The sequence below is a fragment of the Phyllobates terribilis genome, unplaced genomic scaffold (assembly GCF_046119375.1).
Source record: "Phyllobates terribilis strain yellow unplaced genomic scaffold, ASM4611937v1 Scaffold_1__5_contigs__length_1240528914, whole genome shotgun sequence".
Classification (NCBI taxonomy): domain Eukaryota; kingdom Metazoa; phylum Chordata; class Amphibia; order Anura; family Dendrobatidae; genus Phyllobates; species Phyllobates terribilis.
In genome coordinates, this window is record NW_027362761.1 from 359,888,552 (window position 1) to 359,916,547 (window position 27,996).

At 41.3% G+C, this 27,996-nt stretch overlaps 1 protein-coding gene across 4 annotated transcripts; it reads right to left on the reverse strand.

The window, feature by feature from the left end:
• On the reverse strand, positions 1 to 27,996 carry BCL7A (BAF chromatin remodeling complex subunit BCL7A). 4 transcript variants are annotated; one of them, XM_073676261.1, is made up of 7 exons: positions 27,768 to 27,996; positions 13,208 to 13,289; positions 11,979 to 12,041; positions 8,829 to 8,922; positions 7,848 to 8,012; positions 5,909 to 6,027; positions 1 to 3,944 (listed from the first exon to the last, which is right to left on the reverse strand). In XM_073676261.1, the coding sequence occupies exons 1-7, from the start codon at positions 27,857 to 27,859 to the stop codon at positions 3,870 to 3,872; spliced, it is 690 nt and encodes a 229-aa protein (XP_073532362.1). In that variant the 5' UTR covers positions 27,860 to 27,996; the 3' UTR covers positions 1 to 3,869. The 4 variants fall into 4 exon arrangements, with proteins under 4 accessions (XP_073532362.1, XP_073532360.1, XP_073532364.1 ...); XM_073676259.1 differs by having other exon boundaries at positions 8,829 to 8,925; XM_073676263.1 differs by lacking the exon at positions 11,979 to 12,041.

The window sequence follows — 27,996 nt, forward strand, 5'->3', positions numbered from 1 at the left end:
TTTCTGTAACCAATTTATTTTAAAAGAAATTGTTGTACATTGTACAAACCCATAACTACCAATGAAATAAATATAGAGGAAAAGAGACAGTGTTACAGTTAGAAGTTCAACCAGTTAAAATGTTCAGAACATGATGCATTTGTGAGAAGCCTACTGATGCCAGTGGTCACAGACATTTATGTTGTACTTGTGTAAAAACAGATCATAAGACCCAGTTATTAGAAGAGATGCTCAATGGTAATAAAAATATAGAAAGATCGACCATTCAAGAGAGGTTTTTACCAAAAAGAGGTTCATTCCATCTTTATGACGTTGATAGCTTTAAGAATCAAATGCACACTACTTTAAACATACAACCGCCAATTAATAATTATCCAGCCAGTCTTATTTTTATTCTCCAGTTTTAGATTAAATGGGAAAAAATAAAACCGCATGTGATTTCTGCAGGCCTGCCTGCTTACATATTATACACAACCTCTCTCACTTGGTTATGAATTACAAAGAACTTAATGATTGCCCCAAATACAGAAAATTGTACATAATTCATTTTAGGATTTTATTTTTAACAGAACTGATAGTTTTATTGATTAGTCAACATGTTAAAAGGGGCTGTACAAATTCTAAGTCCAGCCACTGAGACCCCCATTCATCCCAAAAAAGGGCCTGGAGAGCCCCATCTGAATGAAGTCGAAGTCGAGCATACTCATACAATTCATTCATTGAGCGATGAGCAGAAATTGCCAAGAAAACTACTAATTTCTTGTAATTCCATAGAAAATGAATTAGAGGAAAGATAAACATATTCAACCTCAGCTCCATCCAGACAGGGCTCCCCAGGCCCATTCTTGAGATTGGTGAGGGTCCCATCAATAAAGTTATGCCTTATCCAATCAAAAAGGGACAACTTATATAATTGGTGCAGGCTTTTTAAAGAGGTTCTCCAAGAATATAATAAAATAGCATCAGACACGTAATTCTAACGGAAGCCCATCCTAGTTACGTGTCAGAAAAAACACAGCTCCCGAGACCTGTGTCAACTGATAGAAGTGCTATATCGTAAGCACACACACACCCCGACCAGGCTGGTGAAGGGCTGTGATATCAGAAGAAATAAATCTTCTCGGCTGACTGAGTACAAAGAATGCCCTAGCCTTCCTCCTTGCACACTCAGCAGAGCAGATTTATTTCTTTTGATACTGCAGCCCTTCTCCTCGGCTCACAGAGGTACATGGGCTTACGATAAAGCTCCTCTTTCGGTTGAGACACAGGTCTCATGGGCTGTGTTTCCTCAGACTGCAGCCCTTTCTGCCACATAAATAGGAGAGGGGCCATTTTATCCCACTGTTGGAGAACTCCTGTAAGACCTTTCATAGTTCATGAGACAGTTTAATGATTGATTATGACTAACTAGTTCCCATCCGTTGAAATGGAGATCAACAATTATAAAGTACTTTAATTGAGTGGTGTACAAAGAGAAAGCAATTAGCTAAACATGGTTCCCCCTCCTTGTCTTATTTTACTTTAGACACAATATATGCAAGATTGAAACCTTTAATTCAGAATGCATTTAACATTCCTTAAAACCACAGTCATTTCTGTGGATTTCATGGTAACAGTGCTTTAAAAGCATTTTATATTTCTTCACTTCATGGATAAATACACCATTGAAGACTACATGCAAATATTATTAGCAATTGTATTTCACAGTGCACCTTCCCAAATTATATGCAGTAAAGTAGAAAAAAACAATGCTATAATCCACATTATGGTCCTGTTGCAGCAAATATAAGAAGGAGCAGAATCACTCAATTCACCTTTGTGCTGGCTCAAGTGTAAAAATTACTGTCTGTGGGCATGCATAGTGAATAATGTACATTCTGAAATGTGTATAATGCCACGAACAACTTAGCACTAGTGATGCAAAACCACTGCAGTGAGTCAACTCATGGTAATTAGAAAATGTCCATTTTATTGTAAAGTTTTGAGGTATATTACCAATGATAACCATAACTCAACAGCTCCACAGGTTTCTGCAGCAAAAAAGTTCTGGCCAATGAATTAGAAAAAGGCAAAGTGATATAATAAACTAAGATGGACAAAGTACCCATGCTCCACCCAGACCAAGGTTTCCAGAATGTTTCAGTTTATGCAGGATAAAACAATCTCGGGCCGACCAGCAGTCAGGCAGTCTCATTTCCAACATCTAACAGTTACATTTTATGGAAGATAATACAGTGTCAGATAGCATTCAGTGGTCAATTTAAGAATGAAGAGGAACACACAATCGCCATATTCATGATTCTTATACAGGGAATGTAGTGGGAGTTAATATTAAACATATTATTCCAATGGTTATTCCAATTGCGAAAGTCTAGGTGAGACAGAATTGGCATATATCAAGCCTTCGCGGTGGTGATGGGAAGTGTCAGCTTATATCATTTTATGAAGCCATTTTCACTTATGGAACACAGAACAGAGAGAAACATATCTGATCAATGCATACATCAAATATCCCTCAGCAGCTAAGGAGTCACATAAAAAATACCCCATTTAATAACATGAGAACCAAAAACAAAATCTGAATTTTCAAGATCAAGAAAGTTTTTCATTAAATTGTTTATTGGCTAAAAAGTGATTGGCAGCATAAAATATCAATCCACACAGTAAGTTAAGCTTTCACTGTCTGTCGGCATATCTTAAGTTATACACATTATTCGAGAGCTCTAGCAATCACTGAGGATGACTGCACTTTATCCAAACTGCGATTTAAAAAGACAAGTATATTGTCCAGATTGACCAATGTCTGTACAAAACATATGCACTTTTATCCAATAAAAGAGCAGTGCTACAGTTCATGGAATGGCAACAGAACACTTACTGCGTCACGTAGCATCTAGAGAAATAAATATTATGTTATTCACCCAAACTAGTCTGCTCTAGTGCCTAGCATTCGCTTTTTCTATAACAATTATTTAAATGTGAAGAAATGCCATATTTTTATGACCAATAGAAGTTAAAACATGTAGCAGATTACATAAAAATACAAATACGGCTTTGACTAAACACTTGATCTTGGAAGAATATTTAAAAAGAAAAAAAAAAAAGTTAAAAAATAGTTATAGTAAACTAAAAAGTAATTAAATGTGCTCTAGAGCAATATTCTAAAAGTAGGTTTAGCTGCCTGAAATACAGAAAGCAGATACCGATGTTAAAAAAAAAAAAAAATCATGACAATACGTGTGCTACAATATCAATGGGGATAGAAGTCAGAAGATGAAGATGCTGGAATGAACAGTTTAGAAAAGCTGAAGGCATTCTAATAGAGAAAACACAATAGGAAATGATCAATCCACATGTGAAAATGGCTTAGAGTTTGTTAGTCTTTGTCTAATAGATGTATCCACTTTCACACAGTTCAGTTAAACAGTAAACAAAATAGGTCCAAAAAAAGGCACAAAAACAAAACCAGAAAGTAAATGTACATGGTGGCGTAAAACTGAACGGGTACCATCTTTAAATATTTTACATGTTAAATAGCAAAATGGAAAAATATATATACAGCAGCAACACAAATGTAAAAATGACTACAGAAAACAGTGCGTAGACCCTCCTGAGTGTTCACATCAACCACTTCAAAAGACTGTCATTGGTATTCTGATTCCTCACAGAAGTATTTCACTTTTCTCATGTCCTGGCCTCTTATCCAGGCAGTGTCAGATTTTTGCTTTGTAGGTTGAAAAAGTAGAGTCCTATTCTCATCAAGGAGATAAAGATGTGTTTTAAGTAAGGTTGTCCTATTGTTGCAATAACCAATGTACCTTACAGTAAACAGACCCCAAATAAAATAAAGAGAAACCGTGTTGGATAGTCTACATAGCTTCAGTGTTCTGTTGCGAACTGTCACCTTTAGCCTTTTTACAAGGAGGGGCACCATCATCAGAATCCTGTATGAGAAGGAAAATCAGAGACAAGAGTTAGGGAGTATGTACACTGAAAGATCATCATGCACGAGCGTTCTTAACGAAGCCATTCCATTAACATCTTTCCTCCCTAAACCTGTGTATGTTATATCAGTGTGTAAATAAACTTCACTATCGCAGTCTTCTGTATCCAGTGCCGATCTGGACCTCTTCTGACGTGACAGCAATTCAGACTCTATGGATCATACTATGCTCTGTGTGAGCCAGATGGCTCTTTAACAATGCAAGTCTCGTTCTGATGCTCCATAGGCTTACATTGTAAGGTCACATAGAGCGCAGTATGATCAGAAAAGTCTGAATTGCCGCTACTCAGACGATGAGCGGAACGGTGTTGTACACTGGAGAAGACAGCAAAAGGCGAGTATATTAACACACTACAGGTTTAGGGGGGGAGGGTTCGTACGAGTGCTTATTTAAGAAAGCTCGTTCCATGATAATCTGTGAAACGAGTTGCCTATCAACCGATGAACAAGCAAAAGGCTCATTTATCAGGTGAAATGGTCTTTTGCACGCAGCAAAAGATCATCATTCTCGGCGGTGTATTGTCCGTGTAAACAGGACTCATACTGTCAAGAAAAATGGCAGCCCATGCGCAATGAGTGGTCTGTCATGGATCGCTAAGTGAGCATAGTTTACTTTGATCTGCCTTGTAAAAACAGGCTATTAAAGGACTGGGCAACTGGTTAAAAAGTCTACCGATCGACGGTTGTTGCCACTGGTCAATACATGAAGACGAACCCTTGGGTTATGGCTACAATAAGACTTCCTGTACTGCAGCAGTGCACAAAATGGCATGCAACTGGGGCTCATATACCAACACCAGTAACAGAGAAAATCAGCAATATAAAAGAATGTATTATTATACATTAAAATGCCACCCCCACACAGGACTTTTAAGCCCTTTTGGTGGGTACTATGTGAAATAAATGGAAAAAAAGGAATTCCTATCCTCTCTTCTTTATAAGTCCATCTTAAGATAAAATAATTCCACTGTAAGCAGTCACCTCAGCTTTTCAATAGTACTTTCTTCTCCAGTCCGCCTTGTTCCCCTCCTCTTTTCTGCTCCATACATATATATATTTTTTTCTGTTCGTCTCCTTTTCTTTCCTATTTATTCGTCTCTTCTTAAATTCCTTTTCCTCTTTGCTGCCTTTCCTTTGTTAAAGTTTTCTCCAGCCTTTCCGCCTCAGAGGTGAGGCGACTCATGGACTTGCACTATTCAATTATTTGTGATAAACTCATCATAGGCTGTTTAATCACTACTCTCGTCATTACTACATCGTTAGTTATAGAGTCCTCCTTTAACTATCGGTCTACACAGTTAACATTATTTTGTTATCTGTATACTTTTTTTCTGCTTATACATAAAATCAGTAAAAAATTCAAATTTGAAAAAAAAATAAATAAAATGAAACAATGACAAAAATTAAACTATGTATCGGGAAAAATATGAGGCAAAAAACTAAATTGAATACCCAAAAGGAATTTTTTTTTATTATGGCCGTTAACAGTGAAACTGCAAAAAGGTGTCTGGCAAGGAACGGGGAAAAATGGATTAGTTCTGTACTGGTTAAACTTTTTTTTTTTTTACCCATACCTCATTGACAAGGGAAATTATACCAGTTGTCAATTTTCATGAGTAATAAAGCGCAAAGCTGAGTTCTTAAAAATATAAAAATTAAAAAAGATAGGGTGCATTATCCCAAATTATCCAAGTCTGTGCCCTTATACAGTCCTACTGTACTTTATAGCACTATAAGCCATGCTCCAGAATATATTTTCTAAATACCCACATTTCTAGCCAATGTGTAAAACTTGTGCCCAAATATTTGAGCCAAAGTAAAAGGTCTTTTCTCATAGATCCAAGTTTAGATCAGTGCCTCTCAGAAACCGTACATTCATCCAGTCAGCGCATCAACGGTCATTACCTGAGAATTTTTGGAGGTCTCTGTAACAATCTCTTTATCAGCAGAGCTCTGCGTTTCCGTTTTATCTGAATTATTTAGTGAGCTTTCAACTGATGACTGAGAATTTTGCCCTGAAGTAACTAAATTGGTAAAAAGAAAAAAAAGTTAATGAAGAATGATCATTCTATAAATAAAAGGTTTATTAGGCAGGTACAACTATTTTTCCTACAAAATGATTTTAATACCCAAAAGGGGTTGTCTGGGATTACGGTAACTTCTTTTGCGGCATAAGCTAAAGCATGTTGATAATAACTCCGCCAAAACTCACCCTCCCCAAGTGCATTGATGCATCTCCATCACTGCCCGATTCTGTTTTTTTTTTGTCTGGCTTACAGTGATATAAATATCAAACACAGTAATATTACAAGATTCACAAGCCGATGCAACAATAAAATTATTCCAAAACAACCCGATTAATGACGACTTATTTAGGAACTTCATGTTCAAGCTGTTTTTTTATCAATGCATTTCACACAAGTTTTTTTTTGTTTTTTTTTAGCAGCAGATTGCCTCTGAAGGATATGTTGTAGTTTTATGGGATCCATCGAAGAGTAATTAAAGTTTATTAAAAAGGAATCTGTCAGCAAGAACAACAATCAAAGATCAGCAATCAATAAATTAGGAGCCAATCAGACACCTTCCTGATAGTATTGCATTAAGAACAAGTATATGCCTATATTTAATCAGCGTTGACACCATTAATCCTGACCAAATCCCCAACTCCATTTGCTGAAATTCAGCCCCAAACTTGCAAGGAGCCTTCAGCATGCGTTACTGTTGCTTGAAGATACTCATTACTGCACTATTCTCCAGCCTGTTGACAAAAACTGCCTTCTGTTACAGCCAAATATTTCACATTTTGACTCATTCCAGAGCACCTGCTGCCATTTTTCTGCACCACAGTCCTTATGTTTTCATGCATAGGTGAGTCACTCAGCCTTGATTCCATGTTCAAGGTATGGCTTTTTTGGTCGCAATTTTTCTATAAAGACCACTTCTGGCCAGACTTCTCCGAACAGTAGATGGAGATATCTGGATCCCACTGGTTGCTGTCAGTTCTGAACCGATGGTAGAGCTGGACATCTTCCCATTTCGCAGGGAAATAATCATGACATGTTTTAACTGTTGCACCAAGTTTCTTTGGCTGTACACACAACCCTTATCTATAGAATTACATCAGTAAGTGGATGGTGTTACCAGGAAGAAGCAAAGGTGGCGAAACGCGCATTGGGGTAGCAGGGTACAACATACCTGATATCTGCAATCTGCTCCACGGAGACACACTCCTCAGGTAACACCATCCACTTTACTGATGTAATTCTATAGAAAAGTGTTGTGTATAGAGTCGGCTGGTTGTTATACCAAATAATAGAGCCATCTTAACAACATAGGTGAATGGGTTTATATTTATTCACAAGTACAGTATTACATTTCCATACCTACACTTAGTTATGTACTTTTAGCTTAATACAGTCGAATTTATATTGAAGGTTATTTGCAATACCATATAATAGGGCATTTTTTATCATATGGATAGAATGGGTTAACGTTTTTTTGCGCAGGCATAGTACTAATTGCCCATACCCATATGTAATCATACATTTTTAGCCCAATATAGCAGGGTTTATATTTATATTCAGGAATGTTAATCGTCCCTTGAGGTATTCCTTCTTCTATGTCATGTCTTTATGTATATTTTGGATTAATTTTTCAATAAACTTTTTACGTTTTTATACATAGATCTCTCCTTGTCTGTCCGGTAAAAGGAGTTCACAGACTTTATTGGTATACATATTAAAGTGGTTGTCCTCTACTTTAACACTGATGACCCATCCTGGATAGGTCATCAATGCCTGATCGGTGGGTGTGAACAATAGGCAGGCACCGTGGACAGTATTACCTTCAGAGTCCTGGTGTTCACTGGTGTTAGAGTGGCCTTCCTCAGACTTTATCTCAGTACTGTCAACCTGTGTGTTTAGGTTGTCAGGGGCAGGGCTACAATTGCTGCTGTTCTCCTGTTTTATTGGTGATGCATCGGCTATTGAACTCTGGTTGCTATTATCATCTGAAAGGTAGGAATGCATCGATTATTATGATATTTTGCATGCTAGAAAAGACAATTTACATAGAACAAATACATACACAAACCAATGCAAAAATGCAGTTAGGTCATCAGGTTATATAGCTTTAATTCAGCATGAAAAAGGATCATACTTTTAATAGCAGACAGACATGAGTTGCTACTGATGAGATTCTATGAAGGCTGGAAGGGGGAGGGAGGGGCTCTGCCTGTAGCTCCTCCCTCCCTTCTACATAGGAGATGACAGTTGCTATTGATAAGATTCTATCTTCAATGAATACAGATTTTACCCGGGAATTGAGAACTTAAAAATGAATGATCAGCCCAGGAGGACAAAGAAGAAGTAAAGCAAGTAATATATCGCTGGAATCAGGGTCTCTCCCCCTACATTATGCTGCTCTCAGAGGTGTAGCAAAAACTTGGTGAGATTCCCTTTCAGACATTTGGTTGGTATGCAAATCTTTCAAACTGGGTTGTCAGATAGCACATCCTTAGTAACCAACCTGTACTTGCTCTAGAGCTTCAGATCAAAGTAGAAAAATCTACAAGTTCAAAATGTATTTACTCATCTACCAGGGCAGTGGTTATAAACACACACACTTTTTTTTATAAATACACTGATAGAGATCTAAGGTTCACACTGAAGTTTTGAGGCTAGACAACACGTATAGCTGATGGTCCCTATTATACAGTAAGTGGGATCCATTAGAAAACACGTCCAACATGGCTCTGTTAAGAATAGAAGCCATGATGCTAATGTGAGGAGTGCCTAAATGATCGTATTTATACCTCTATACCTACCATGCATGTCCATCATCCCTGGGGAAGAGCTATTTTCTGGGGTAGTCAGTTCAGAACCACATTTCTCATCTTTTGTTTTCTTTTTATTCTTAGTCTTCTGAATTGGAAAGTAAAAAGGAAACACAAAAAGAAAAAAACAAAAACAATACCACAATATTTTAAAAAAAAAATTAACATCTGACAATCATCAACATATCTCAAACGGCAAAGTGCGGACATTCAAAAGTTAAGAGGTAAATCTTACAGAATTTAATAGAAACTATCCAGAAATAGAGTCCCCATGTACACAAATCATATACAAGTGTAGATTAGTATAGTAAGCATGCAGTCTTTACACTAGGCATCTAGCCCTTCTATGGACAAGAACAGAATAAATAAGAAAATAGTAAATGGACATTGAAAATACAGTAAAATATTCTTTTACTGAAGAAACTATCAAATACATCATTCATAATTCCTAGCAGTAAATAACAATTCATTGTCCTAAGGGCAAGTCTACACATGACTCGTCCGATTAACTGTGGAGTCTTTCTGAAGCAAATCCACCCAAAATTTTTCAAGTTCGTTTCTGCAGAAGCAGAGCAAAAGAAACCCTAAACATAAAAAAAAAAGTGTTTAAAAATCTGATTTTTATTTAGGATCTTGAGGCAATTTGCTGCACAATTTACAACACTACATTACCTGCAGATGCGGTTGCAAATTTGTTTTCCCTTCTCCATAAAATTGGAAAAATTAGCAATAAGACTATAAGGCCCCAATGCATGCTTAGAGGGAATCTGTTACCCCCTGTGACCTATCAGACTGCTAATATGGGCATATAGGTTATAGAAATATAAAATCTATACTTACCTGTAAGTCCCATATTATTATTATTATTAATAATAATTTATATAGGAACATTGATTCCATGGCGCTGTACATAAGAAAGGGTTACATAACAAATACAGATATCACTTACAGTAAACAAACTAACAATGATAGAATGGTACGGAGGAAAGAGGACCCTGCCCTTGCGGGCTTACATTTTAGCGGTCTTGTGGCTGTGAAATTTCTTTTTATAAAATCCTTTTTTTTAAGGCTTGGCGTCCGGAGGGCGCCAAGAAATGCCCGCCTATATGCTTAATTTAAATATCCCCCCCCTCCCCTGCATGTCACAGGGCTGCACATCCCGCACATGCGCAATGCGCCTATAGCATAAGGCACTTTTTTTTCTCCCTGCCTAATTTTACTGATCTGCTCTAGTGCGCCAGGAGTCACTGGGACTTCCACTCCAGTGACCTCCGGCGTGCGCAACATTGAGGTTTTGGTCCCCACTTCCTCCCGGCATCCCCCTATCCGGGAGGAAGTGGGGACCAAACCTTATTGTTGAGCACGCCGGAGGTCACTGGAGCGGAAGTCACAGTGACTCCCGGCGCCTGAGAACTAGAGCAGGGAGAAAAAAAAAAAAAATCAAAACACCGTATGTTATAGGCGCATTGCGCATGCACAGGATGTGCAGCCATAGACGTGCAGGGGAGGGGGGATATTTAAATTAAACATATAGGCGGGCATTTCTTGGCATTCCCCGGATGCCAAGCCTAGGAAAAAGGATTTTATAAAAAGCAATTTCACAGCCATAAGACAGCTAATATGGGTCATACAGTAAGTATAGATTTACATTTCTATAACCTGTATGCCCATATTAGCGGTCTGATATGTCCCAGGGGCTGACAGATTCCCTTTAAAAGGGCTGTACACTACTTTCATACTGATGGCCTATGCTTATGCTAGGTCATCAATACCAGATTGGTGGGAGTCCGTCATCCGGCACCTCCACCCATTAGCTAGGAGCCAGGAGCTGAGCTGCATCTCTCAGCAACAACCAGTAAACAATGTATAGAGCAGAGTGGTATTCCACTCCACACACTGATTACATACGGCTGCTGCCAGAGCCCAAAACAGATAATTGGTGGGGGTGCCCAATTGTCAGACCCTCAGCGATCTGATATTAGTGGCATATCCGAAGGATAAGCTAACAGTATAAAACCACTTTAAAATGTGCAAATTAATTCCCATGAGAAATAAAAATTCCAGTGCATTTGGATACGATTTTCCTGCTACAGCAATCCTCTGTCTTATAACGTAAATGTAATATGGCGAGTATTCACTATACAATATGTAAGTTAGATCCTAACTAGAAAAAAATTCAGCACTTAAATAAAAAGATGCCCCAAAGGTAATAAACAAGACTGTTGCCACTTTTCAATACCTGTCAACATTTAACAACCGTGAAACTATTACATGGCTTCAGAGGCTGAAAGGTTTGGTGCTAATGTCAGGCATATATTGAAGAGAAGAAATGTTTCTTAAAAAAAAAAAAAAAAAACAGTATCAGAAACGGTAAATATTGATTTCTGCTTATACAACACCATCTTTTTCAGCAAAGCTTTACAGGGGATGTCTCCATTTACACCAGCCACAGACAATTTTATAGAAAGCCAATTAACCCACCACCATGTTTTTGAAGTGTGGAAGGAAACTAAGACCCAACATATGCAGGGAAATATACAATATACACAATTTTATCTCTGCAGGTGTTACCCTTGGTTGTATTTGATCCCGGGATTACATGCTACAACAGTGCTAAAAGTGGCAACTCTCCTGACTGCTACCTACCGGGCAACTTTTGATTAAAGTCTAGAATCCCCTTAATGAAATATCTCTAAATAAAACGGTGATGAAAGCTGAAATACTAAAAATGTCTAATTTCAATTGAACACATGACAATTTAGCCATTATCTAGACATTTACATTAAGTTTTCTTTATTTCTGCCTCTAGTGACAAAAAGCAGATGTTTCCATACCCATGACTAACTTAGATCTACATGACCCACGTATATGTCATACTGAAAATCACATAATGCAACCTGAAGCCTAGACATAAAACATCGGGCAGTTTATTTCTAGGTCCTCTGCAGACTGAGCCGCTGAGACACCAAATTGGTGTCTTTCTTTTTTTTTACTAGCATTTGAGCTTTCATCATTAAAAATCAGCAATTCTAACATGGTTAGTGTTAACGTAGCGTATAAATCATCATGCTTGTGTGTTAGTAATGAACCCACGTCCTGCAACATTGAAATCAAACAATAGTAGAAAAGACAGAATCTGACTTTTCCACAAGGTTTTGGTCGCCTCAGAAGTCCCGAATTCTCATCTGTCACTTTCAAATCAATCTGAAGGGAAAGAAATGTACAGAAATAAATTGACTGGATGTAGATTTCCAGCGCTATTGACTTTTATTAAATATATCCGTGCCCCCACAGGGAGACTAATAGACATACTGCAGAAGAACATTCACAATCTTTTTTTTTTTAAGTAAATACTTATTTATTTTTTACCTTTATGTCACTTTATACATTTCTTTTTCATGTCTTCAGAGAGCAACCAAGACAAGATTATTTTCTGTATGGCAGCAGCCATTTTTTTTAGTGTGTGAATATCAGGCTGGTCAGTCTCACAATGAGGCACTGCATTTCTTATGGTTAAAGGCGAGCAGGCTTTAATCTTTCCTTACTTCTAGTGCTTAGCTATGTCCAACAGTCCCATAGAGAATGAATGGAGCAGAGGTGAGCATGCTCGACCTACCCTTCCATTCAGACGGGCTCTGCAGAGCCCGATTCTCGGGACAGGATACCAGTAGTCAGTCCCCCCTCAACCCAAGAATGGGAAGTTATTCCTCATCTGCTGAATAAGCAAAAATCATTTTCTTCCGGATAGAGATATAAAGGTCGGGCAAAATGATTTTTTACCATAGTTGAAAAGTAATTTGATAGTAAGTGTCTCTGAAGCGCTGAACAGTTCATTTCGTATGAGCAGAGTATGACCAAGAGGTGTACACATTCAGGAAACAATGGTTGATCTTCAGTAAGCTATTGTTAAAAACTAAGGCTTGCACTTGTAGAAAACCACTATGGAGAGCAATGACCCCATTTTTCTGGATATTTACAGTTGCCCTGACAAACCAATGAGTGTATGGAAGGAAGGATGACTAGTTTTTGGAGGCCAACTGGTGAGATGGAAAGTGCCCCATTTTCACCAGCGCTTATGGGTAGGTTGATTTTACCCATTCAATCTTATAGAGGGGACAGTTCATTACCAGGTTACACATTTAAAAATGTCCTAAAATATGTGTGCAAACTCTGTAACCAATTCCCACTTACAAATAAACACAACTTTTTGTTTCTAGATATAATGCTGCCGCCTCGTATAAATATGCAAATTTAGACTGCACAGAAGTCAGTGTAAAAAAAAAGAAAAAAAAAGTGAACCTTTCATGTAGGGTTGTGTCTAAGTCCTCAATTAAGAAATTGAAAAAATGAACAAACTAATAAAAGCTTACATCATCCCCTTTCGGCTCAGCAACCGGCACCCATTTGTAAATCCTAAGTGAGGTATCTCCAACAGTCACCCATTTCTTCTCCCTAAAAATACAAGAGAAAATAATATAATCTGTGGCTTCTTAAAAGGGGGTTGTCCAATACTTGAAAACCCTAGCTTAATCATTTCTGGGCCCATTAAAATCAACACAATCCATATTCCCCTCCTGCAGCGGAGAGGTTCCCTGTTGTTGGCTCCGCTGTTATTGTCACATGCCGCCTGCAGCCAGTGAGCCGCCACTCGTCGCCTGCAGCCAGTGAGCCGCCACTCGTCGCCTGCAGCCAGTGAGCCGCCACTCGTCGCCTGCAGCCAGTGAGCCGCCACTCGTCGCCTGCAGCCAGTGAGCCGCCACTCGTCGCCTGCAGCCAGTGAGCCGCCACTCGTCGCCTGCAGCCAGTGAGCCGCCACTCGTCGCCTGCAGCCAGTGAGCCGCCACTCGTCGCCTGCAGCCAGTGAGCCGCCACTCGTCGCCTGCAGCCAGTGAGCCGCCACTCGTCGCCTGCAGCCAGTGAGCCGCCACTCGTCGCCTGCAGCCTTTACTATTTCGTCAGAGGGATATTGATGAGCAGCTTATTTGATGCAGTTGGCACATGACACAGTAATGTCTTGTCAACCCCTGTAAACAACGGTGACACCGGGAAACAGCTCCGCCACAGGAGGGGGATATCAATTATTTTTATTTTAATTGGCGCCCTGAAATGATTAAGCCAAGGTTGCCCAGTGCTGAATTACCCATTAAAGGGGTTGTCCAGTCTTTTGAGAAGTCTACAGTCACTATGTGACTGCAGACTTCTGAATCCTGACACCATGCACAGCACACTTTAACACGGTCAGGATTCTCTGGTGTTGAGGCAGAGAAGCGGTCATGTGAACGCAAGTATGCGATTTGTGTACTCCCGACCACATTCCGACAAGTCATGCTTAGTCTTGCTCAATTGAATAGTGTTGAGAGAGGCTGAGCGCGTTTAGTCAGCACGTGACCACATATATGCAGATCGCATACTTGTGCTAACATGACCGCCAGATCTAGGACTCAACACCGGAGAATCCTGACAGCATGTGGTGAAAACACACTAAGGATTCAGGAATCTCAAAATGACTGCAGACTTATCAAAAGACAACCCCTTTAATGCAACAAGGAGCTCTCATATACAATGTAACAGGATTAGTTACTGAGGGTTTATTCATTGTAACGGACTCCAATCAGACACTCGTTCTAGGGTTAGTAAAAGGGATGATGGCAGGAGCTGTTTACTTAGGCCTCTTTCACACAGAGTTTGCATTGTATGTTTGCCTTATGCACCAGAAATAGCCAATCATTGTGGTGTTCATGAGCGTCATCCACTGCATTAGCTTTTATGATAGAGGCAGGTTCCTTTTCAAAGTTCTTGCACACGTCCTCCACTAACTACAGACCGCAGATTATATCACAGTGATGGATCCATTAGATCCTACTATAAAACGCCTCACATTGTTTATATACTCCAGATCCTTCAGCAGAGTTTGGGAACTTCATTCCAATCCAGATGCACTTTACCAAAGAAAATTTAGGATTGAAGTATTAGAAATTGTGTACAGACTGGTGGCACTATTATAAGGATAGACCTAGGAGCCTGAGAGATGTTACGTGCCACATATAACATGCGCTAATGGTAGCACCATACTTTGGGGGACCCCATTAGGGTATGTGCACACGGTCGGTATTGGCAGCGCTTTGAATGCAGGATACTTTATGCCGCGTCCAAAGTTCTGCACGCAGGTGAATCTACAGGTGTGTTCATTGAACCATGCGGATTCACCGCATCCTATACATAGCATTTATATAATTTCTCTTGCGGAGACTAGCGAAATTGCCATGCTGTGGTCTGTAAAGACGAGCCACATGTCCATGCCCGCGGGTGAGCCTCAGGTGCACGGAGATGCATAGTGGGCATGGGATTTCTTGAAATCCCATCCACTATGATGTAACAACTGGCTGCTGCGGTTTGCACGCAACGCAGGTTCGTAGTACAATCCGCGGCAATTACTGATCGTGTGCACGTACCCTAACAGATTTTACCACAGGGCTCAGAAACCTGGAGGTATACTACTGTGTAGCAGAGCAAAACTATATTGTGAAGAGTATTTGTCATTGGACCATGACATTTTAGAAAATGTTCAAAGAGGATCTACATGAACTGCATAGAATACTAAACAGATGGTTTTGATCAGACAATGCTGGAGCACTTACATGTCACAATCGCTATATGAGACAGAGAGAGACAGAGAGAGACAGAGAGAGACAGAGAGAGACAGAGAGAGACAGAGAGAGACAGAGAGAGACAGTTTTTTGCTCCCCTTCTTTCCAGATCCATAACTTTTTTATTTTTTGGTCAACATGTTAGGGCTTATTTTTTGCGGGACGAGTTGCACTTTTGAACAAATCCATTGGTTTTACCATATCGTGTACTGGAAAATGGGAACAAAATTCGAAGTGCGATGAAATTGCAAAAAAAGTGCAATTCCACATTTTTATTTTTCTTTCTCACGTTCACTATATGGTAAAACTGACCTGCCATTATGATTCTCCAGGTCATTAAGAGTTCGTAGATACCAAACATGTATAGGTTCTTTTTTATTTAAGTGGTGAAAAAAATCAAGTTTGTTAAAAAAAAAAAAAAAAAAAAAAAAAAAGATATGGCGCCATTTTCCGAGACCCGCATCGTCTCCATTTTTCTGGATCTGGGTGAGGGCTTATTTTTTGCGCGCTGAGCTGATGTTTTTATTGATACGATATTGGGGTAGCTACAAAGTTTTGATTGACCGTGATTGCATTTTATTGCAATGTTGCGGCGACCAAAAAAACGCAATTCTGGCATTTTGATTTTTTCTCTCATTACGCCGTTTACCGATCCGATTAATTCTTTTTATATATTGATAGATCAGGCGATTCTGAATGCGGCAATACCAAATATGTGTATATTTGATTTTTCTTATTGTTTTATTTTGAATGGTGTGAAAGGGGGGTGATTTAGACTTCGATTTTTTTAATGTTTAAAAACATTTTTTTTTACTTTTCACATGCTTCAATAGTCTCCATGAAAGACTAGAAGCTGTGATTATCTGATCGCTTGTGCTACACACAGACGATGATCAGATCACCTGTGTGTAGCAGAATTGCTCATTTGCTATGAGCGCCAACCGATGGGCAGCGCTCATAGCATCCTGGCAATGACAACCACAGGGGTCTCCTGCAGACCCCGGGTTGTCATGCCAACCCATTGGCAACCTGTGATCATGTGACATGGGCAGGATTAGTGACGTCCTTCCGCCGCGACCATGTTAAATGCCGCTGTCGAAGACTGACAGCGGCATTTAACATGTTAACAACCGCAGGTGGATGATTCCACCCGTGGCTGTTAGGGGCACATGACAGCTGTACAGATCAGCTGTCATGTCCCCGGAAAGGAGCGAGCTCAGCGCCGGAGACTGCTCCAAAGGGAGAGATACGACATGAGCCGTACATGTCCGGCACATGTCGGAAAGGGTTACATAGAATCTGTCAGTATGTTTTTGCTCTTTAATCTGAGGGCAGCATGAGGTAGGGGCTGAGACATGGTTTCCAGCGATGTGTTGCTTATTAGACACTGTGACGTTTCAATACGAGTGCTTATTAGCAGGAAATCACTGCTGGAGTAGCTGCCTGTGTGAATATTGGACCAGCCAAGCTGCCAGCACTGATTAGCAGCTTACTGACACTATACAATGTACAAAGTAAACTGTGAATCACAGGTGTGAACGCGTGCAGCTTTCTAAGCTCTGCTACATCTAAAAACTTGGATTGTATCACAACTGCTGCATCCAGTAAACTAAATGATACATTGCTGGAGTCAGGGTCTCTTTCCCTACATTATGCTGCTATCAGATGAGGTAGCAAAAACCTACTGACAAATTCCCTTTAATATACAGGCCTGATAAGCTCTGGTAGTATATACAGTGCCTACAAGTAGTATTCAACCCCCTGCAGATTTAGCTGGTTTGATAAGATGCAAATAAGTTAGAGCCTTCAAACTGCAAACGAGAGTAGGTTTTATGAACAGAAGCATAAATCTTACAAACCAAAAAGTTATGTTGCTCAGTTGAATTTTAGTAAATTTTAAACATAAAAGTGTGGGTCAATTATTATACAACCCCTATGTTTAATATTTTGTGGAATAACCCTTGTTTGCAATTACAGCTAATAATCGTCTTTTATAAGACCTGATCAGGCCGGCACAGGTCTGTGGAGTTATCTTGGCCCACTCCTCCATGCAGATCTTCTCCAAGTTATCTAGGTTCTTTGGGTGTCTCATGTGGACTTTATTCTTGAGCTCCTTCCACAAGTTTTCAATTGGGTTAAGGTCAGGAGACTGACTAGGCCACTCCAACACCTTGACTTTTTCCCTCTTGAACCAGGCCTTGGTTTTCTTGGCTGTGTGTTTTGGGTCGTTGTCTTGTTGGAAGATGAAATTAGGACCCATCTTAAGATCCTTGATGGAGGAGCGGAGGTTCTTGGCCAAAATCTCCAGGTAGGCCGTGCTATCCATCTTCACATGGATGCGGACCAGATGGCCAGGCCCCTTGGCTGAGAAACAGCCCCACAGCATGATGCTGCCACCACCATGCTTGACTGCAGGGATGGTATTCTTTGGGTCGTATGCAGTGCCATCCAGTCTCCAAACGTCACGTGTGTGGTTGGCACCAAAGATCTCGATCTTGGTCTCATCAGACCATAGAACCTTGAACCAGTCTGTCTCAGAGTCCTCCAAGTGATCATGAGCAAACTGTAGACGAGCCTTGACATGACGCTTTGAAAGTAAAGGTACCTTACGGGCTCGTCTGGAACGGAGACCATTGCGGTGGAGTACGTTACTTATGGTATTGACTGAAACCAATGTCCCCACTGCCATGAGATATTCCCGGAGCTCCTTCCTTGTTGTCCTTGGGTTAGCCTTGACTCTTCGGACAAGCCTGGCCTCGGCACGGGAGGACACTTTCAAAGGCTATCCTGGCCGTGGAAGGCTAACAGTAGTTCCATAAGCCTTCCACTTACGAATGATGCTCCCAACAGTGGAGACAGGTAGGCCCAACTCCTTGGAAAGGGTTTTGTACCCCTTGCCAGCCTTGTGACCCTCCACGATCTTGTCTCTGATGGCCTTGGAATGCTCCTTTATCTTTCCCATGTTGACCATGTCTGAGTGCTGTTCACAAGTTTGGGGAGGGTCTTAAATAGTCAGAAAAGGCTGGCAAAAGAGATCTTTAATCCACACATGTGAAGCTCATTATTCTTGGTGCCTGAATTACTTCTTAATACTTTAGGGGGACCAAACAGAATTCTTGTGGTTTGAGGGGTTGAATAATAAATGACACTCTGAATTAACTTTTAACGTTTTTAAAAAAAACAAACAAACAAAACAAAAACAATATTTGCTGCAGTGCATTTCCCACTTCCAGGCTGATCTACAGTACAAATGTCACAATGCCAAGTTAATTCCGCATGTGTCAACCAGCTAAATCTGCAGGGGGTTGAATACTACTTGTAGGCACTGTAGTTGGACTCATGAACCAAGATTCATCATTCCATTTTGTTTGTTTTTTTCAAGTGGCTTTTTTGTGTTGTGGTATTCATTGCAGTTTTGTGTGCTAAATTCTTCAAAATGTCGAACCTGGGTTAACGAATTTTTGACAAAAAATGCTCGTTTTTTATCTTAAACTTTTTCGTTTTGTTTAAGAGTAAAGTCACATAATCCAGATTAATTTGTGATTTAATTATGAAGGTGCTTGTTTTTACATGCACTTTGCAATTTTACAATGATGAGAAAACCAAGAAAGCCACAAACCACAGCCCTTTAGGCTATATGCCCACGATGCAGAAATGAAGCAGAAAATTTCTGCATCTCCCTGGCAGAAAAAACGCATGCAGATTGTACATGCGTTTTTCCTGCAGAATACATGCGGATTCACATGCGTTAACGCATGTGTTTCCGCATGCGGACTGACAAGCACTTTCCAGGCGATAGCATCACTTGGAAAGTGCTTGACAACTAGGTCACACTATATAAATCCATGCAAAAGGCATGGATTTATATACTGTGACCGTAAAAATAAAAAAATAAAGCTATACTTACCTCCGAAGCCGCCGCGTGTGCTGCAGCGCTCGTCCTGGCTTCTTCCGGGTTGCCGGCATCTCGCGAGACAGCCTGTGGTCACATGACCGCGACGTCATCTCAGGTCCTGGAAGGAGAAGCGCTGCAGGGGCCGCCGGACAGGTGAATATAAACTTTTTTATTATTTTATTCTTTTTTTCACAGGTACAATGGTACCCAGGTCTGGATGAGAGTCTTCTCTCCTCCAGAACTGGGTACCATCCGCACATTGAATCGCATATAATCCGCTTGTACAAATGTACAGACATGGATTATGTGCGTCTCAATGCAAGTCAATGGCGGCCATTCCGCTGCGCTTCCGCAAAATTAATGAACATGCTGCGGATTTATGAGCGCTGCAGAAACGCTGCGGAAAAATCCGCAGCATGTGCATTAACATTGCGGAATGCCATTGGGGACCATGGGGTGCGGATTACCATGCGTTTTTGATGCGTTTCCGCTGCGGAAATTCCGCAGTGGAAACGCATGAAAAATGCATCGTGGGCACGCAGCCTAATAAAGAGTAGTTCGTATTTTTTCTGCTGGATGTTCACCAGTTTCACAACCCACTTGTGCCACATGCATGTATGCATGCCGGAGGCCCCTTTCACACGGCAGTATATTACTTCGGTATTTATAAATCAAAATCAAGAGTGAGATCTATAGAAATACCACTCCTGGTAATGGCTTAAAACTACTGATATGTGAAAGTGGTCTTATGCTGCACTAAGCCCATGCAATGCTATAAAACCGCAAATGGTGAAAGGTGATCTAATACTTGAGATGCAGGGGTGCTGAGGTAACAAGAAGATGTGTCACGGGTGTGTTAGATGGGACAGACAGTCGCTCTGCAACTGGCTGAAGAAGATCAATTCGTTTGGCATTACAGATGCCTCCTTAAATCAGTCTTACTTTAGGACCCTCCTGCTCTGATTGACACCCTGGCCTGGGTGTTTAAATACTTTCAGTTTGCTGTAGGTTGGGGTCGGTGATATTCACATGTTCCCTTGTGAAGGCTTGGAGCAATTGCAGTCGGCTTACTTCCTCTCTGGTGTTTTGGAGGACGTTTGGTGAAATCTCTCTGAAGTTGGCTCAAGCTAAGTTTCTTCCCCCTGTGTTTGTCTCCCTTGTTGTCGTTCGTTTAGAGTGGTGACAGACCAGTGCTCACCCCCCCCTTCTCTTCATCTCTTTGTGTTGCACTTAGTCTTTCCTGCACTGTGCATGATATGATGCCAGTCACACTGCTGTCCACCTGATCTAATACTGGAGATACCAGGGGTACTGAGGTAAGAAGAGGCTGCTCACACTGATGTCCACCTGATCAAATACTGGAGATACCGTGGTAAGAAGAGGCTGCTCACACTGCTGTTCACCCTGTCTTTCTGATCTAATACTGGAGATACCAGGGTGCTGAGGTTAGAAGAAGCTGCTGCTCCTGCTGTTGTCCACCCTGTCTTTCTGATCTAATACAGGAGATGCCAGGTGTGCTGAGGTAAGAAGAGGCCGCTCGCACTGCTGTCCACCATCTTTCTGAATGTGGAATGGCTTCTGTGACCTGGAGATAGTTAAACAGTAAGTGTTATAGGTTACCACCAGGTCACAGTAGACTTTCAGCATTCAGAAAAATGGTTGATAACCATGTGAGAAGCCTCTTATTACCTCACCACCCTTGGTCTCTTCAGTTTTGGATCAGATAGACAGGGTGGACAGCAGTGTGAGCAGCCACTTCTTACCTCAGTGCCCCTGATCTCCTGTAAGAAAATGGTGAACAGTAGTGTGGCCCAAAAATTCTGAAATTTGTTGGGAAAAAATGTTTTTGTTTGTGCTGTCATTTTTTGAGACCCATAACTATTTTTTTAATTGATGGAATAAGGTGAGGGCTTGTTTTTTCTTTTTGGCGTGCTCAGCTGATACTTGAATACCATTTTTGTGCACACACATATACATACATATATATATATATATATATATATATATATATATATATATATATATATATATATATATATATATATATATATATATATATATATATATATATATATATATACACACATACATACATACATACATACATATATATATACACACAGACCAAAAGTTTGGACACACCTTCTCATGTAAAGATTTTTCTGTATTTTCATGACTATGAAAATTGTACATTCACACTGAAGGCATCAAAACTATGAATTAACACATGTGGAATTATATACTTAACAAAAAAGTGTGAAACAACTGAAAATATGTCTTATATTCTAGGTTCTTCAAAGTAGCCACCATTTGCTTTGATGACTGCTTTGCACTCTTGGCTTTCTCTTGATGAGCTTCAAGAGGTAGTCACCGGAAATGGTTTTCACTTCACAGGTGTGCCCTGTCAGGTTTAGTAAGTGGGATTTCTTGCCTTATAAATGAGGTTGGGACCATCAAGGAAGACCAAGAACTTATCCTTCTGAGGATAAGTTTATCCGAGTCACAAGCCTCAGAAATCGCAGGTTAACAGCCGCTCAGATTAGAGACCAGGTCAATGCCACACAGAGTTCTAGCAGCAGACACATCTGTTAAGAGGAGACTTTGTGCAGCAGGCCGTCATGGTAAAATAGCTGCTAGGAAACCACTGCTAAGGACAGGCAACAAGCAGAAGAGACTTGTTTGGGCTAAAGAACACAAGGAATGGACATTAGACCAGTGGAAAAATGTGCTTTGGTCTGATGAGTCCAAATTTGAGATCTTTGGTTCCAACCACCATGTCTTTGTGCGACGCAGAAAAGGTGAACGGATGGACTCTACATGCCTGGTTCCCACCGTGAAGCATGGAGGAGGAGGTGTGATGGTGTGGGGGTGATTTGCTGGTGACACTGTTGGGGATTTATTCAAAATTGAAGGCATACTGAACCAGCATGGCTACCACAGCATCTTGCAGCGGCATGCTATTCCATCAGTTTTGCGTTTAGTTGGACCATCATTTATTTTTCAACAGGACAATGACCCCAAACACACCTCCAGGCTGTGTAAGGGCTATTTGACCAAGAAGGAGAGTGATGGGGTGCTACGCCAGATGACCTGGCCTCCACAGTCACCAGACCAGAACCCAATCGAGATGGTTTGGGGTGAGCTGGATAGCAGAGTGAAGGAAAAAGGGCCAACAAGTGCTAAGCATCTCTGGGAACTCCTTTAAGATTGTTGGAAGACCATTTCCGGTGACTACCTCTTGAAGCTCATCAAGAGAATGCCAAGAGTGTGCAAAGCAGTCATCAAAGCAAAAGGTGGCTACTTTGAAGAAGCTAGACTATAAGACATATTTTCAGTTGTTTCACACTTTTTTGTTAAGTATATAATTACACGTGTTAATTCATAGCTTTGATGCCTTCAGTGTGAATGTACAATTTTCAAAGTCATGAAAATACAGAAAAATCTTTAAATGAGAAGGTGTGTCCAAACTTTTGGTCTGTACTGATATATATAGAAGGATATATTTATCAGAAGGATAAGTTCTTGGTCTTCCTTTCCTGGGGCGGTCCTCATGTGAGCCAGTTTCTTTGTAGCGCTTGATGGTTTTTGCAACTGCACTTGGGGACACTTTCAAAGTTTTCCCAATTTTTCGCACTGACTGACCTTCATTTCTTAAAGTAATGATGGCCACTCGTTTTTCTTTACTTAGAATTTGTATTATGGCAAGTAAAAAGCAGCTAACAGTCTATTCAGTAGGACTATTAGCTGTGTATCCACCTGACTTCTGCATAACACAACTGATGGTCCCAACCCCATTTATAAGGCAAGAAATCCCACTTATTAAACCTGACAGGGCACACCTGTGAAGTGAAAACCATTTCCGGTGACTACCTCTTGAAGCTCATCAAGAGAATGCCAAGAGTGTGCAAAGCAGTCATTAAAGCAAAAGGTGGCTACTTTGAAGAACCTAGAATATAAGACATATTTTCAGTTGTTTCACACTTTTTTGTTAAGTATATAATTTCACATGTGTTAATTCATAGTTTTGATGCCTTCAGTGGGAAAGTACAATTTTCATAGTCATGAAAATACAGAAAAATCTTTAAATGAGAAGGTGTGTCCAAACTTTTGGTCTGTACTGTATATATATATATATATATATATATATATATATATATATATATATATATTTATTTAAGTTTGGTTACAAAATAAAAAGACAATTTGAGAGAATTTACTTTATTTTTGGCATTCAAATAATTTTATAGTTTGATAGCACAAACGTTTTGGGACATGACAATACCAAATATCTTTAGTTTTTGCAATTTATTTTTAACGGTGGCATCGGCAACGACTTAATCTAAATTAAATTGAAAGCACCATTTAAATGGCTACACTGCAGGGATCGGAGAAAGCTCCAGTTGCATGCAGATGCTGGATATAGAACACAGATGTCATCTGCCTGGTATGAAGCAGGCTCAGCTCCTGAGCCGGCTTCATACAGCCCTTAGTAACCTATGATGAAAATGTATATCATAGTCATTAAACGGATTAAATGTTATTAAATGGCATTAGTTAGCATAAAATAAGAAAGTTTGACTTGCTTTTTCTATCTGCTATAATTCTTTTGTAATGAGAGCTTATACCTTTCATACTGTACACCTGGAGTTTGACAACTAGTGCCAGCCCAGATCCTGGCCGAGTATGTACAGTAATTACACTCCAGGAGTGGGGTAAATTCCTACCAATAACATACCAGCCACCTCTCTCCAGACCACTAATCTCTATAGAGCAGTTAGCTGCTCACCTCCTTCCCTCTCAACGCCTGACAAGCTGTTCTTATCAATCATGAAGAATCACAATCCCCAGCATTCAGCATCAGGGATCTCACTGTCCTGACTGCCCAGAGCCCTGTGCTTGTTTAAATGCCCGGCTATCACTATGTGTAACAATAGATCTAGCAGAGTAGACTCAGAACAAACCACAGTTAGCTAAATCTGTTACAGCAGAACCTGTGCTGAACTTTATAGTTCTACTAATAATTGAGCTCTGCTGCTCACCAGAACTGTCACTCAAAAAGTTGTGCCCGCCCCCCAAAAAACAGGAAGTGAAAAACTGGAAAGCTGTGTGCTGCTCAAAAGACAACTTGAAAATAATTCTTTAGGGATGAATGTTTTTTCCAGAAATACTCTTAGGCTATGTGCCCACGATCAGGAATAGCAGCATTTTGGATGCAGCGCATTTTCGCTGCGTCCAAAACGCTGAGTTCTAATCACGCAGTTAAAACCGCATGTGTCATCCGCATGTGGGTGAGTTTACACAGGGTTAAATAGAAGCACAGTGGGCATGGGATTTCTATAAATCCCACCCACTGTGCTTGTAATGTAGAACACAACTTTTGGATGCAGCGTCCAAAACCCTGCTGTTCCTGATCATGGGCGTGCAGGCTTAAGGGTATGTTCACTCAGTTTTCTGACTATCTGATGCAAATTGAGAACATGAGCGGTGTTTATAAGCTCTTTTCTATAAATCTTATAAGCACTTTACTGAAAAAAGAAATGGTCAAATCTGAGCAATCCTGCAATGGATGCTCCAACATACAGGTTTAACAGAGCCCAAGTGTGCTACAAGGCTACCTTGGCCGCATTATGTGTCACAAAGCCAAAGATCATGCTAGGCCTCTGCCACATTGCAGCATAATGCAAGGTAATGGGGCGGGGGTTCACAAAGCAATTAGCAAGGTGGTGCCATCACTACAGATAAAAAAAAGGATTTGCAATACCCTGGTCCATTGTCCACTTTGGTACTTCATGGCACAAGACTAAGGCAGTGCGAACTTCCTTGTCCAGCATCCTGGGCGCCTCTTGAGATTATTAGACCCCTGTGACATCAGGACGCCAGAATCTTTTTTTCTGACATCTAACATCCACAATAAGCAAGTTACAAACATTTAAAATCAATTATTGGCGTTTTATTTTGTATCATGCATGTGGAAGTGGTAAGAATTTGAGTACCGCAATGCAACCACATTAGCTTGCATTATGCTGCAATGTAGCAGTAGCAAAATGTGATGATGCCATGGTCGGCATTTAGCTCCCTTACAGTCAGTTTACAAAGACCAGCTGGTGGCACTAAACGACAGGCGATCGGTAAATATTTACAGGTCAGCCATTATTTAATAGCCTGGTTACACATGTAGATTGCGAGAACGATGCACACTGAGCGACCTGTAAGGATTGCTCAGTGCGCATAGGGGCCATTGTTCTCAGCAGTGCAAGTCCTGTTTACACAGGATGCAATGCCAAGAACAATCTTTGTGCAGCACAAAAGATCACTTTACCCGACTTGTGAAAGTTTTGCTTCTTCATCAGATGATCGCCAGCCTGTTTATACTGAAAGATTATCGGGAAAAGAGAATTCTAAGAAAAAATCTGTCATGTCCACAAATGCCATTAACCTGCAGATATAGCGTCAATCTGCAGGTTAATAGTGTTCCAGTGTTGCATCACCGCCTAACTGAAAGCACGGCTTCTGGGAGGAAATTAACTTCATTCCTCCCAGAATCCGCCAGCTTTCAGTCATAGAGGTGTGCTGGGGTGACACAGTCACCGCTCACAGCACTGGAAGTAAGCACACCCTGCCACCTTGATTGACAGCTCGCTCAGCACAGATGCACTGCAGAGCGGGCTGTGAATGTAAGTGCAGACGTGTGCTTACTATGCCAATCACTATGTACTGAGGGTGACTGAAGACACACCGGCACACGTTCATGACTGGAAGCCGGCGGCTCCAGGGAGAAAATAGTTTATTTTCTCATGGTAGTTGCACTTTCAGTAAGGGGGCCAGGTAGCACTGGAAGGCTATTGACCCGTAGATTAAGCCTATATACAGAAGGTTAGTAGCATTTGGGGACATGACAAGTTCCCTTTAAGAACTCTTTTTCACAATACTGTTTTATTGTAAACGCACCTTTAGGCTCTGCTCATATTTACGTTGGACCCTACATTGGAAATTCTATCAGATTTAAAGAGTTCTTTCATTTCAAAAGAAAACCCTGTTGGAAGCTATGGTAAGAGAATGCGATTGGTTGGGCACATTGGGTCATGGCCTCAGTTATAAACATCTGCAGATTTGAGAACAGTCTCATGGCCCTCATAGATGAGCCATACATTCGTGACTGTTTGTAGTAATGCTCTTTCCTGATTATCTGTCGGTGTAAACATGCCGTCAATCAGCAGCAAAAAAGCTTTTTTGTTGAGCAATGATTACTATGCATGAATAAAACTCCGTTATTGGCAGCACATCATTCTGTAAAAACTTTGGATAACATGATACTGTATATGGGGCAGTGGGATCAGTCTGTCCCCATTACTGACCTGCATAAACGAACTTGGAGAGACTTGAATATAGTTGATCGATGCTAGGTACTGGCCTGAGGTTGACCAGTGTAAGTGCACCTTTAAGAGTTTGTTTAGATAGTTAGCTCTTCTGCCCAGGGAGCTCACTTTATTGTTTTGTATAGGTATCAGGTGATGATTTGTCCTTTCTGGAGGTCTCGGCAAGGGCCAATCTGTCCTCTCCCCCCCTACACACCCCTCGCTACTGTAAGGGTCGCACATTGCACCTCCACCACAGATCTCAGGGCTCCTAATCATATAGAAACTTCACGGCCATTTAAATGACTGTCCAATAAGGTCATCCCACAATAAGACGGCGGCTTCCCATTGGCTCCCGTGTGTCTGACCGAGGTGTCTATTTCACAATAAATAGCAGATGAAAACACCTCGGATGAAACTTTTTGTGCTGCTGATGGAGGGGCCGCACAGATCGCTCATCCGGCCCGTGAAAACCTCCGAGAATTTCGCCCACTTCGGGCTCAGATCGCCGTGTGATTGCAGACAAAGACGGCTGGGGTGATGCAATCGGCGATCGCCGGGGTGACTGTCCGCACCGCCGCCTGCCCGGCACACGTGCGAGCGGGAGCACAGAGGAGCCCGGGCCCGCCGCCTCCCGCACGCCCCGGGGTGAGCTCGGCCGTGCAGCCGCACTTCCTCTCCAGCCCCATCTTTCCTCCGCACAAGAGGACGGGGAGGAGGGAGCTCCGAGCCTCGGGGCCAAAGCGCTAAATTTAAACGAAATCTGCGATCCCTGATCAGATATAAATGGGAGGCCGCTCCGCAGTCAGCGGGGAGGCGGCAGCACCGGCGCCACACGGCAGCAGCAGCCTCCCTCTGCCGGCTCTCGGAGCTGACATGGCTGCCGGCTTTGGCGGGAGCTCCGCTCCTGTGGTGCCTGTGAGGTATCGGGGGCTTCCAGGAGGCGCAGGGCTCCCCTCAGCACCGCTCTCCAGTCACGCCGCCGCTGCCGCCACCTCCCTCCATTTCTCTCCTTTGTTGTCCTTTTTCTTACCATTTCCGTACTTTTTCGATGGCGGCCATAACCCGTTTGATATCATCTTTAGCTCTGCTCCGTGTCTCGGCTCTGACCGAACGTCCCGACATGACTGCAGCGGTGCTCAGGGAGGGGGAGCGGAGGAGAGCCGCCGCCGGTTACTTGTAGCTTTCTTTTCTCTCACATACGGCCGAGCACAGGCAGACCGCGCATGCGCACTATCCTGCCTGCCGGGACTCGCAGCGGG

Bases quoted from the DNA above. Each gene is read 5' to 3' on its own strand.
- BCL7A (XM_073676259.1), bottom strand. From the start codon at position 27,859: ATGTCGGGACGTTCGGTCAGAGCCGAGACACGGAGCAGAGCTAAAGAT. The intron at 12,042-13,207 runs GTAAGCTTTTAT...CTTTCCCTTCAG, and splicing joins CTGAGCCGAAAGGGGATGAT to ATTGATTTGAAAGTGACAGA. The intron at 8,926-11,978 runs GTCAGATTCTGT...TTTCCAATTCAG, and splicing joins GACCAAAACCTTGTGGAAAA to AAGACTAAGAATAAAAAGAA.